Raw genomic sequence first — 13,478 nt, 5'->3', positions numbered from 1 at the left:
TGTCAAATCTTAAGATATATTGTACTTGTCAGAACGTATTTTTCTAAGCCCTAATTTCTCCATGAGGACTGAATCTTGTTACTCCATTCCCTCACCTCCAACTCTCTGACCCTGTCCAGGATGTCCCTGCTGCCCTCCGTCTCCTCCAAGTACGGCTCCACATCGCCCTCTTCTGACTCAAAGGCCTCATCACCCTCTCTTGTCTCTGCATCAGACATCCCACCTAAAGAGCAGAGAAAAAGAGTGTGCGTTTGTGAGAGAGAGAGAGCGAACGAGAGCGAGAGAGAGAGGGTTAGAGAGAAAAGGGAGAGGGGAAGGGAAAGCAAGGATTTCAGTTACTGACTATGATAGCAGTGATCTACTTGTGTATTCTTCTGTGTTCTTTTATTGTAAGGTGACCTTGGGTGACTTGAAAGGCGCCTCCAAATAAAATTTATTATTATTAATATTGTGTCATTCTACAAAAATAGTCATGCAAACACCAACAACTACGAATTTAGAATAGTAACAAAAATGGTTACAGAACAAAAAAATACACAAAATAAAACAACAACCATAAAAGTAAGATAAAGAGGCTCAAAACAATGAGAGGAAGACCAAGACTTCAAGTGTCTAGTCCTACAGTTATAAATAAAACACACTTTGATGTTCAAAACTGCATGTTTGTGTCTTTTCTCCTGGCCTTGTATTTTATTGGTATTGCTCATCCTCAACCATCCTGCTGTAGCCAGATAATGGGCAAGATGCACGACCAAAACATTAAAGCACATTTGCCCATATTTTAACCCTGTTCTTTTCCCATCCACAATGACCTACTAACCCCTGTCAACAGAACAGTGGAGTGCTGCCTTCTATAGGTAAATTAAGGCTGTGCATTAGGGTCTGGATGATCATATCCTAATCCAACACTTGTCCTCATCAATGACTGTACAACCCAGCACATCTGTGGACAGGAGGATGTGCCTGCCCTGTGGATGGCTACCACTGCTTAAACTGACATTCCCCAACTCTGACCCGAGTTGAACATTGGATTTCTGTGTTTCAACAACCATTAGCACTTTTCTTGATGTATGACGATGTTTAGTCTGTGTTCTGAACCTCTCTTTCACCAACTGTCTCTGGAGGAGGGGATCCCACACTGAATTGCTCCTCCCAAGATTTATTTTTTTTTCAAATTAGTTTTTCAGGGATTTTTTTCCTTGAGGGTTTAGGTTGGTTGAAGGGCAGTTCTATAATGGACGTATGTGAAAGCGCTATACAAATACATTTGATTTGATTTGTGAGGATTGTGTACTAGAATGGGTTAAGTAGACAATAATTATGTTAAACTGTCACAGAACGATGGAACTTTGATTATAATATACTCAATCTAAAATGCAAGGCATTTACTGTGTGGGTGCTGATCATAATGTTTCATTAAAGCCATTTCAGCAATACTATCAAGATATGATCTACAACCATTGTAAAGAAAAACTCTTGATAGCACAGGCTAAAAGTTCATCCTTTGCATGCAGTCCATGGTAATTGTCAGTTATGCGATCAGAGCTGAGGTAAATGTGTCTTTGACCAGGGGGATCATGTAACAGGGAGATTAAAGTGAACCCAAGACTGTGTGCCAAAGCCTGAGAGGTAGGCCTGGGAGACTGGGCCAGACAGATCCTCTCAATGACATTTGATGGAGGCCACATGCCTGCATGGATCAATATCCTGCCGCCATCTCTGCATCACTTCCCAGCTCTTCTCCTCCCTCCTATGTTACCATTTAAGAAAATTCAACAGGTCAGTTGAGATTTGTTTGCACATTTAAGTGGACAAACTCCCTCCATCTGTCCATATGTTTATTGTTGGTCTGTTGTATTTCTCAGGTCATTTAGAGGATTTGGAAATAAGGACCCACCTTTGAGGCTGACTCTCAGTACTGCAGGAATGTCAAAGGTTGGTAAAGACGCCTTCTCTTCCTTCTCTGCAAATTACCTGAGAAACAGAAGACATTTTTAATGTAGTATTACAGTGCTCCAAGGCAAACATAGACAGACATTGCTAAAACAACACAACCCTCTCCCTAAAGGTCATATCAAACATGGCATTTACTTGTGTCTAAAATTCTAAAGCAGTACATTTCATGCCATTTGGCCTTTACTTGAACCACAAGATACTGTATATCAGGAACAGCCCTGCAATCAGTCCTTCACTGACATTAAAAATAACTTAACCACACACTAGACCAATCTCTGCAGTAAGAGCACCATACACTGACTACAAGGACACAACATGAAGTAATATTCGGTTGCCAAAGCTTCCCTTTAGAATACTTTAGTCAAAGTATGACTAAAGTATTCCATATTTAGTCATACTTTCTGTTCTTGTTATTATTGTTTGTGACCTTCTCTCTACAGCCAAGGAGATGCAAACTCTCATCCATCCCTGAAAGTAGTCCACAGAACTGAGGCCCTGACCTACCACATCCTACCTGCTGGAGTCTACTGATGACAGAATCACAATAAATCCCACAAAGCAGTTTCCCATGATCAACAGCCGAAAGCAGTACCATGGAGATAAACACCCATCAGATGGTTTAGTAATTAACTCATTATGGTGAGTGGAACCAGGGTCATGCCCTGATGGCTGTTCAGATGTTTAGCCATTACCAACCTTTTCCACTTTGAAGCCCACTTGCATAGCTAAAATACTTTTGTGGCCACCTAACACATCCGTTCACTTAATTCGCCACGGGAGCCAAACAGTTCGCTTTCATGACTAAATGTATAAGAGCAATTAAAGAAAAAGTGCAAATCAGTGCCACAATATTAAGCACACATTGTAAAGAGAGGTAACCTGCGTAACTACCACGGCCAGGTCAGGTCTGGAACTTCCTGTGAAGTTAGAAACGTTACTGTACTTTTAATAAGCAGAACAGGTTATGTTAACCTTAGCTATTACTCCGCCTCTCGTTTTTTTTCATCGGCCGATAACAGGTCGCCCTTCTCTCCCGTTTCTAGATTATTTTTATTTTTTTCAGCTCGCCTAGCTAGACTAGCACTACCTACTTTTACTGTGCGAGTTATATTAACGTTACTTTCGTAATTGTCAATGTAGCTCGAAATGTACAATTTGAACCCCTTTCCCCTGAACCTGGAAATGTCAGTTGGTCTTTCGTCAACGTGCCAAGCGTAACTATTTGTTTCGGTCATGATGAATTAAAGCCAAAATGTCATTTTAAAATTAGTAAGAATTTTGATAAAGCAAGCAGACCACTAGTGGGCCGTGCCCCACAGGTTGGGAAATGCTTGTATAAATAATTATTAGAACAACCTCTGACACAAACAGCACAGATCTCAGAGCATACCATTTGTTCTTTTAGGGGCAAATTTCAAAGTTCTGAAATGAGGTTTAAAGATATAGTGGTGGTTTGAGATCTGATCAGGAGTGAATCAGATGCTTAAGCATTGTCTCAGTGGATGGAATGTTGTGCTCACATGTAGGCTAAATATGGCAGGCATTGTTGCCTATTAACAGCTTATTTAATAAACAGTTTATAAATACAAAAAACCCACAGCAAATATGGCCTACAAAAAAACAGAGGAACAGTAAAGCACACATTGCTTCTTCCTTTTAAAACCCTGGTCCTCATCCCCCACCCCATATCATATCTGACAGGCAGTTTTCCTCTCAACCCCCGACCCCATCCCCCTACATCCCTTTAGGGGGTAAACTGTTAATCCTGTTAAATCATGTCAAACAACCCCAAACATTTGATTAGCACTTGAGAGCATCTGCCCTCTACCCTGTCTCTGGAGGACTCAGGGCTGCCAGGTGGGACCAGTCTTCTCTGACCAGCTAACAGGTGCCTCAAATGAGCCTCTCACAGCCTGTCAGCCTCCACATCAGCTGCTGCCTGCACTTCAGACAATCCTGTAACAGGCCCCACTAAATCACAACACAACCGCATACAGTTCTATTGTTGATGCATCCCACCCATGGGAGTAGAGTGTTTGTCTGTTGGGGACAGAGGGCAAGATAAGATAAGATTGTGGAGGACATCAGTGAACTTTCAGTCTCCAGACCAAATCAAGTCTGAAAGGACAATATAAAAATGTACAATGCTTGTTAATAACATAAATGATTGAATCATTTTGATCAGACCAGTGGATAACACCAGTTGATTGTTTTTTATCTACAGGGAGCCCATACATGATTAAAACCCTAATCATCATGGTAAAACTTACAGCATTCTGAAATTAGTATTTATCTTACAACTGAGGACAATGCATACGGAGGGACATGTGTGCCCTGTGTCTTCCTGGTGTCTTCCTGGCTGAAAATAAAAATAAAAGCAAGGACCAAATGACTAGCTCTGTGATCCTGTGAATCACTGCCTGGGTAGATAAGCAGGGCGCCCTGAAGGCTCACAGACGATGCATGGGAATGAGGACCACTCCTATGAGACCAGACTCTAACAGCTGCTCACTCAGCGTTCAGGCTAGACAATCTCAAATCTAGGCACCCTGTGTCAGGCGTGGTCTGCACCTGGAGGCTGGCAGACCAACCAAAAGAACATTCTTTCAGTGTGAGTATCAGAAGAGGGAGGGTAACTCCCCTAAATGAAAGAGTTCACCGAAAGAGTGATAACAAATATTGAGACAGTAAGACTAAGGTTTGCAGTATTAGTTGGGGATGTACAATTACAGAGATGAAGTTAGAGGGGGTTGGGAAGAGGATTTTTAACCGTCTGAACACAATCAAAAGAAATCCTTCCCCTGTGGGGATTTCTAAGCTCTTGCCAAGAGCCCCCAACGCCCCTCCTCCCCCTAGCCCCTGCCATTCATTCTACCCGTCCTGGGAGCCCACTGTTCCCCAATGCCTTGGTTGGGGTATGATCACTCAGAAACAGGAATACTAATCCACAGTCACATGCACAATAAGTCCCATTCCACTGTAATTAGCTCATCAAAAACACTCAAATATATGCAAATGTTAATTATCAAGTGTGGGTTGGGTGTTAAGAAAGGGGGGCAGGCTAAGCCTTACAGATTACAATCTGGCGATTTTGGATTTCAAAATAGAGCTGATTAAACAATGAATCAGTGAAGCAATTATATTTGATCTGAGGTCTATTGAAAATGGCAGGCCTTTTGCTGAATGATGTCTAAAAAGGATGACACTTATTGAAATTCATGTAAATGAAAGACTACAAAAAATGTACCAAGCTTTCCCATTTTACAATGTCTTAGTTTTTTTTACTGTCAACCTTTAGAAAGACAATGAAACCAGGTCTGATAATGAGCTACCCCGAAAACTGGATTTGTCTTTAAAACAACATTGAAAAACTAGATGTGCATCTACTAGGTTACTTTAACTTAAAACAAAGCTTGTAACAAAACTAAAACTCTTATTCATGCCCACCTCTACATTTCTTATAAGTTTGATCTTCTCTTTGCAGCAGAGAAGAATTACTGCCCTACTCTGAGTCAGTGCAGTGACATTGCAGTAGTCAGCAAAGTCGTCACCAGACAGAGTGGGGAGCACAACTCTGCTGAGGAGCTCTAAACCCCCACCAGTCATTAACAGACAGATAACCTCATATACCTCTTCTTGGCTTATCAACAGAAACAGCTTCGGTCTACACTTTACTAAAGTAGGGAACCCGCTGTCCTGGCTGCAACTGCTAGACAAATTAAAGACGTTTGGAACTGGAAATCGTGTTCTCGTTTTCAATCCTTAAGAAAAAACAGTTGACGGTAGGCTCAGAAGTTTGGCTGTTAAAGCTATAATACAACCACACCCAACTGCATGGCACATACATTCTAAGACAGGATTTGGCCTACAAACTGAGCTGAATGATGCTACAAGGTTTATACAGTAACCTGGTTTTAAACTATCATATAATAGGGGGTTTTCAACAGTGGGAGTCAAGATTCTATTCAGTTCCATTAATATCAAGTAAAGTTCACGGTCCCTGTGGCAATGAGATAAAGTTGCACCAAAAGTATTGCATCTGTACATTTTCTTTCAAAATCTCTGTCACACAGACACGCCATCTGAGTAATTTAGGAGTGAGACCTGAAAATCATGTTAGGGTCCACACATTCATGCACCTATAAATACACAGCTCATTTAAACACAGTCTTTACAACCAAGTCTTGTATCAACCCACCAGATTTCCCCTGAGTTTATTACAGATCAACAGTGCCGAAAACTTGCCCTAAAAACAACTATGGTTGCATAAACTATACAGCAAGTAGAACAAAGGACAATATTCATATTGGAAAGTGATATGGAGCTTTCTCATTTTAGACAAACAGAATGTGTAAGCAACCCCTGATTCATTCCAATGTTGTGGTTGTTTCAGAGTCAATATTTAGGTCAGGGAAATACAATGGGGGAGTATGAGGGAGGAATTAAGCATGACCTTTCTCATTTAGATGGTGTTTATCCTGTGTTTGGCCTTGTTGAGCAAAAACAACTGTATCCACGCCAAAATAAGCTATGATCATTACAGTAACATTTAGCTTTGTTTGTATAACCTACACACTGTGATATAATTATGCTGACCAAATAACAGCAACCTCAAGCTTCGCTTCCAGCCTATCACACGAGACATAGATTTGTGCGAGTGGGACCACCATACCAGTGGGTGGAACCTACCAATTCTCCTCCTCACTTGTCCACAGCAGTCCAGCTGATCCTGTCCCTGCCCCCTCACCCCGCCATGTAGCTACAGAGCCTCACCACTTCAACAAACCCTAGGCTAAAGCCTTTCTGCCAACCTACGGATTAGCACAGACCAAGCGCACACACATACACTGGGGACGGCAAAAACAGAGAAAAATAACAACACCACATTTATATATGTTCACACCAATGGGCATTACACCATCCTATCATTAACTACTACACTCATACAACCCACAATACAGACAAACACACACGTGCAATACAATATAAACAAAACACACCAGCCTCCAGAGAGCGTCTACCAAACTCCTTTCTGTACAAAAAAATCTCTTGCAAAGTATAGAATCCAAAACAGCTTGTTTTTCTGTTTCTAGTTTCATCCAGTTCATCTTCCTTCTCATCTCGTCAATTCATAAAGAAAACATCCAGTCACAGCATCCTTGAGGCCCTGGTTTCCTGTTCTCCCATACTGGGAAATGATTTGGATCAATATTGATGAATTGCACAACAATTAAATAAAATGTCAAGAGCCAAAAAAGTATCTTCCACTGCTCAAATTCCACAGTAAACTGGGCTACACTCGTGCTGCAGAATCTGCCTCTCTCTTCTCACAAGGGGGGGGGGGGAAAGAAGAGCAGGAGGAGGAAAGGGGAAGTGTTTTTCCCCCCTCTATCTTACAGCTAAGACGTCAGAGCTAGCTAGCCAAGTGTAGCAACAACATTGCTAGAGTATATCCCCTTTGCAACAGCTGCTATTGTTTCAGACATCATAAAAAAAACTGAAATGAAGAGTGAACAAATACAAATGAGAGAAAGAAAGAGAGGAGGGGTTTAGCGAGCTAGAGAGGCCCTCCTCCACTCACAGACAATCCCATCCCCACTACAGCTGTGGACGAGCCCCTATCCGCTCCTCCTACTTTTGATTCCTCTCCTCGTGCCCAGCATTTACTCAAGAGCTGCAGGATGGAAAAGTGGGGAGTGAGGGAGGAGGGAAAAGACGTAGGGAGCGAGGGAGGAGATGTCAAACCAAAGAAAGAGACGCAGGTTCATTTCCCCAAAATTGACCAGAGGTAGCCTATAGACAAACCCTGTGGAGGGGAGAGTACATCCGCCATCCTCCGCACAGAATATTCAGGACGGGGGATGGGTGGCAGGCTGCCAGTTAAGAGGATTTCCAGAACCTGAAAAGGAGAGTCTGGAGTGTAAGAATGACAGTGGAGTGTAGATTGAAAGACTGATTATGAGAAGAAAAAACAAAAATTGATGTTTGATAGGTATTTGTAAATGAGGGTATGGAGTCCTTCTCCACAGACCAAACATGTTGCGGAGGATGCAGCGATATAATAAGAGTAGGACAGGTGGCTACAACCGGCCACCAACTTCACACAGTAGGTATGTATGTGTTTGGTATGTGTTCAAAACGTGTATCGAGAGCGCCACACAATTTCTCTTTAATCTCTGTGCCGGAGGGTTATTATGTTATTATGTTGACTAGGGACTTGGTTTTAGATCTCACAATAAATAAATGGGATTCCCCTGGTTCACATACTCTCTGGGGGGGTTTCAAATCAGCCAGCTGATAAACACCATGAGACACTGTGACCCCACCACCCACATGGAATAATTAAGAGATAGGGAAGAAAGGAATCTTGAAAGAGAAAAAAACAAGGTAAATTATGTGTGGAAAAGACTAATGCTGCACCAGTCAGTACACAGCAAAATAAAATACAAAACACACAAATACATCCATGAACACATCTACACACACTCTTCATTTTCATCCAGCCTCGTCTGTACGGGTGTAATGAAGCCCCCCCAGGGACTCAAAAAGACACAGACACTGGTTACAAGATCAATGATGGTTTACAGATCCCCCTCTCACTTAATAACTCTGTAAAAAATACTGTCTGAATCTTAAAACAGACTACAACACCGCATCTGCAGCTGACAGAGCAATGGGACAGGCCATCTACATTTACACCTTAATCCTTTCCTCTGTAAACACTCTCCTAATCTGCATACATGTGGATTTATTTGGAGCACTACACTATGTGCACCCTTGCATCTATTGAGTAGCAGTTGGTTTGTTCATAATTTGTTCATTCATTCGCTAATTCATGAGTTTGTTAAGCAGGGAAAGCATCCAAAAGAACGGTCTTTGTGTGAGTGGTCATGATAACCAGTGTGCAACCGGATAACACATGGTCCTGTTTTCTGTTTTGGTCATTCTAGCTTTTTAGATGTGAGATTCAAGCTCTACTACCGTATGAGAAGGATCTGAGACCAGGCTGAGGGGGAGGGGGAGGGGGGGGGAGCACCGCAAGCCAATGGGATTCAATCAACCCCTGAGGAGAAAATAGGAATTAATAAATAAACAAAATAAGAGGAGCTTCATCAACATCCCAGAGATCAAAGAGAAGAGGGAAGCCAGGAAGGGTACATGTGTGTTCTCCTCGTGTGTCTACTGTCTGGGGAGGGTCGAGAGCTTGACACCAAAGCCAGGGGGACCACTGGGGGTGGGATGAGTTTAGGTAGGATATGGCATTCACTGTACTTAGTAGGGAATAGAGAGCATGACACCAAAAGTAATGTAACAGGGAAGTCAGATGGCTGAGATGTCCTTGGGCAAGGCACTTCACCCTACTTGCCTCGGGGGAATGTCCCCTGAACTTACTGTAAGCCTGCTAAATGACTACATGTAAATGTAACAACAGTGGAGTATGGTGATGTCTGAATTGGGGAAATGGTAAGTCCTACACTGAAAAGAAAAAGACATGGAAACAGTTGCTAATGATTATGACTATCAAAACTGTCTCCTTATCTCTGTCAGTTGAGACAGATTTGAGGCAGATGTAGCTACTGCCAGATTGAGTTGGTCTGTCCTGTGCTAAAAAACACAGCAGACTGTCTTATCTATAGTCCTTTCAGTAGTAGTGTCACTGGAGAAAAATACATTAACATTCTCTGCCTGCCCACTACATTAACAAAGTTCGCAGACAAACACAAAAGTCGTACTTGTAAAGCACTCTCAACATGACGATTCTGGAATTTAGTATGCCAGTACATACAAGCCAAAGAAAGTTGGTAAAATATGATGATAATTCAAAAGAATAATAGTCACAAGTCCTCTATTTTCAGTAAAGAGAATAAATCATGTATGTGAACAACAAATCTAAACAAACATCCTCCTTAGTGTGAAACTGTAATGTCAAACATCTAGACTCCAAAATCCTCATGTGTAATATACACACACAGACACACAGTAACAATTCAGGGAGACAGTGTGACAGCATGCCTGACACTTTCTCTCACACATCACATCATGCAACTCACCTTATGCTAGGTCACATATCATAAATTGCATCACACACACAGATACACACACAGACACAAACACACAGAACTGAGTAATGTGAGATGTCAGTTGTCCTTTAGAATGATTCCTCATGAGTATCCAAAGTGTCACACATGTGCTACGAGGACCCTCCAGGGGATTCACAAATATCCTACCACTTCATTATCACCAACCAGAGCTCAGTCTTAAAGCAGACACAACCTACTGAAGTATTGCCACTGCCACGCCTCCTATATACACTCCATGTCTCACGTTTACTAATGATTAAATAACAGCTTCTATACAGTGGCCTCACAGTTATTTGGGGTCCCATGCCCCCCTTCTCTCCATTAGAATTCTTTCTCCCTCTCTCTATTGGAATGTTTGCCATCTTGGGGGGCTTGCAGTTGTTAGCAGGCATGTGTGCCTTCAAGTGTCCATGCTGTTTGTGCACCTGGCCCCAAAATGGGTCCCTAAAACATAGCAGAGATTTTTCAAAATCTTGAGGTCTCCCTTCCCTATTATTGACAGGAAGAGAGCAGTGGAGACAGGATTCCTGGCGGTTACAGCCCAACAAGGAGAAAACATCCATCAGATGTGCTTGATACCTACATAATAAACCCTTGCACAAAAGCTGAAATTAAATCTCAAAACATTTGAAACATTTATTACATTGACAAATTGAATCATAAAAAGGGGGAATCAAATCAAACAGCAGAAAATATCAAAGGCTAAATAAAAAAGTAATTTACCCAGGCACCAGAAATAGCCATCCTGCTTATGAAACAGCATTTCGCAACCCTGATATTAGCGTTCTCTTATGCATTTAAATCATCTCTGCATAATACAGCCAGAACAGAATACTGCCATTTGGCATGAATAGTACTCGTTAATTATCATACAAGCGAGAGAGAGAGAGAGAGAGAGAGAGAGAGAGAGAGAGAGAGACTGAATCAAACAAACAATACAATACAGAAGAAAAGCAAATACAGATGAAGAGAATGAAGAATGAAAGAAATCCCTACTTCTGATGAGAATTTGAATAATTCATCAAGCAGAATCTTAAATTGAAAATAATTTAATCAACAGATGGTCTCTTGCTACCTCCTTCTCTCTCTTCACTTTTTAGCTCTATCGCTCACTCAGTCTTGTTGTTCAATTGGCTCTGGCTCTCTCCTGTCTCCAGAGTAAAAGCTTTTGCAGGTCTAGCTGATGCAGAGATGGGGGTGCTGACCCTAGGCAGTCGACTCCAATCACTCTCCCCTGCCTCGACCAGCCTCAATGGAGACGTACCAGAGGCTCAGTGGACACTAAATCTCTGAGCTCAACAAGAGCTTGGGGGGTTCTAATCCAGCTAAGCCTCCAGCATTGTGACACAACTCTTCCAACACAGCCCACTGTTGTAACCGACACCAATAGAAAGTTATTAGCAAGAGGCTCTCAAGGTCACGTCACAACTGTCAGACTAAATCTAAACTGTTGCTTTTAACCTGATTTTTTTTTACCTAAATACTGTATAATCTGAAAAATGAAGATGCTCTATTTTAGATACTAAACAATACTATAGGCCTGATGCTTCTTTTAGGTGGTGAGCTCCAAACTCAATGAACAAACACCTGAATGATCGAAAAACATCAGAAGTACAATACTACACTACATCGAATTACTAAGACACGTAATCGTTGATCTATTGCACTGTGTACACTACCATGGAAAACAGCAGTGACACTGATGTTAGGAGTTCAGTTACATCTGTCTAGATTCAGTACTAACCTCAGAGCCGGTCTCTGTCTGCTATGGGGCCCTCAGGGGTTAGGGACCTTGGAGGACTGGGGGAACAGGAGCGTGGTTTCTGTCTCCAGAGGACAATCCCATGCTTTATCCAACTTTCCTGACCAGGGTAACCAACACTCCTCTTGCTCACTGATGATCAAGTATTACATCATAATGCACTGGAGCAGGATGAATGAAGATGGAAGTAGAGAATACTGTTGAGAAGAAGAAAAAAAAAGAATAATTTCATTGCATATTTGGGAACAATGCACATATTATTATCATATTCTTTGTAACCTTTCTTTGTTGACAGCATCAAATGAATTATGATCACCATTAATATCACATTAACACATCTGTGTCTGGAGGGTCCAGGAGCCCTCCTCACAAGCATATTGAAATGCTTTCTTAAGACTAGCAAAACTAGCAAATTATTATGGAAAATCAAATGTCATCTTCCAAACTGTGCTGCCTCAGCTGGTGTCATGTACAGTAGCCTGTTAAAACCTTTGGATCATATTAATGCTAGGCTGCTGATCAATATCTGATATACACCAGTTGAAGTCCATATAAAACATTACACATAGAAAGAAACATTTAGCCTATGCACCTCACCAATCTGCATCACTCATACCAACAGAGCAGTTGATAGTGTTGGAGTCTGTTGGGTTTTGAGCAATGCAGGGGAGGCCACTACCCCAGCGACCTACATCCACTTTCTTTTGTACTTAAAGCGCTTGTGTCTGTGTCATTGAACCACAGTTCACACAGTCTCTTTTACACAGTCCATGATTGAACATGAGGGCCAAAAGCCAGGTCAGGAAATGTCAAGGCCTTTGACAGAGGACCACAGATGTAGAGGCCATAGGAGCTTGTGGCAGTGACCTTCTGGCTGACTTGTGGAGCCAGTGTCCAGGAGAACTACCAGAAAGGGCTAGTCCAGCACACAACCTCGTCTGCTTCTTCATTTGGCATGAATACCACATCATCAATGAGGTTCTATGCGACAATGTTCACAAAAGTAAGGAGAGTAATGATGTTAACCAGCAAAGTTACGTTAGTTCAGACTGCTGCTCTCTGCGTGAGAGTTAGCGTTCTTATTCTGCCATAACAGGAATATGTAATCAAATAAACAGCATTTATAATCTGCTTCATTTGAAAGCTGACAGTGATTGAAACATTTAGTGGAATCTTAGTTATAAAGTTTTGCTGCAAGAGATATCGAACTGGCTGCTTGTGTTCCCCTTTTCCTGAACTTTCAGAGGGACATCTGGATTTTCTGTTGAAAGTATTTTAAAATGTTTACTCTTTTGTACTAGTAAGTGTAACTATGGATTTGTATAATTCGTAGAGCGCGACTACCAAATGGCTGGACTTTCGCAGTGTGACAACTCTGTTTCTAAATAGTTAAAACCTAACCATAATAACTTTTTCCACTGTTATGGAAACAGAAAAGTTGAACTTTAAAGCACCACACTCTCCATCTGGTAAACAAATATGACTGATGCTCTGTCCCTATCCTTACACCCCTCCATGCCCCTGCCTCCTCAATCCCACTGCCAGCAAAGCGACTGTCTCCCCTGAAGGCAATGAATGCATGATCAAGTACCCAAGCTTCTCCTCTGACCTATATTCCTGCAGTTACGTTAGAGACTTGTGCATCAAGTTGTTACTGATCCCTGATTGTTACCATTTGG

General features: G+C 41.8%; 1 protein-coding gene across 3 annotated transcripts in view; it reads right to left on the bottom strand.

Moving 5' to 3' along the window:
* Nucleotides 1–13,478, bottom strand: part of LOC124471510 (nck-associated protein 5-like) — a 33,505-nt gene that overhangs the window by 13,352 nt on the left and 6,675 nt on the right. For all 3 annotated transcript variants that reach the window (XM_047026024.1, XM_047026025.1, XM_047026026.1), the window contains exons 2-4: nucleotides 11,782–11,996; nucleotides 1,898–1,974; nucleotides 96–223 (exon numbers count right to left, since the gene is read on the bottom strand). In XM_047026024.1, coding sequence (XP_046881980.1) covers nucleotides 96–218 — 123 coding nt within the window. In that variant the 5' untranslated portion in view covers nucleotides 219–223; nucleotides 1,898–1,974; nucleotides 11,782–11,996. The remainder of the gene's footprint in view (nucleotides 1–95; nucleotides 224–1,897; nucleotides 1,975–11,781; nucleotides 11,997–13,478) is intronic.

The sequence above is a fragment of the Hypomesus transpacificus genome, chromosome 9, assembly GCF_021917145.1.
Source record: "Hypomesus transpacificus isolate Combined female chromosome 9, fHypTra1, whole genome shotgun sequence".
Lineage (NCBI taxonomy): Eukaryota > Metazoa > Chordata > Actinopteri > Osmeriformes > Osmeridae > Hypomesus > Hypomesus transpacificus.
The sequence above is the reverse complement of the archived record's forward strand: the minus strand, read 5'-3'. Positions and strand labels throughout refer to the sequence as shown.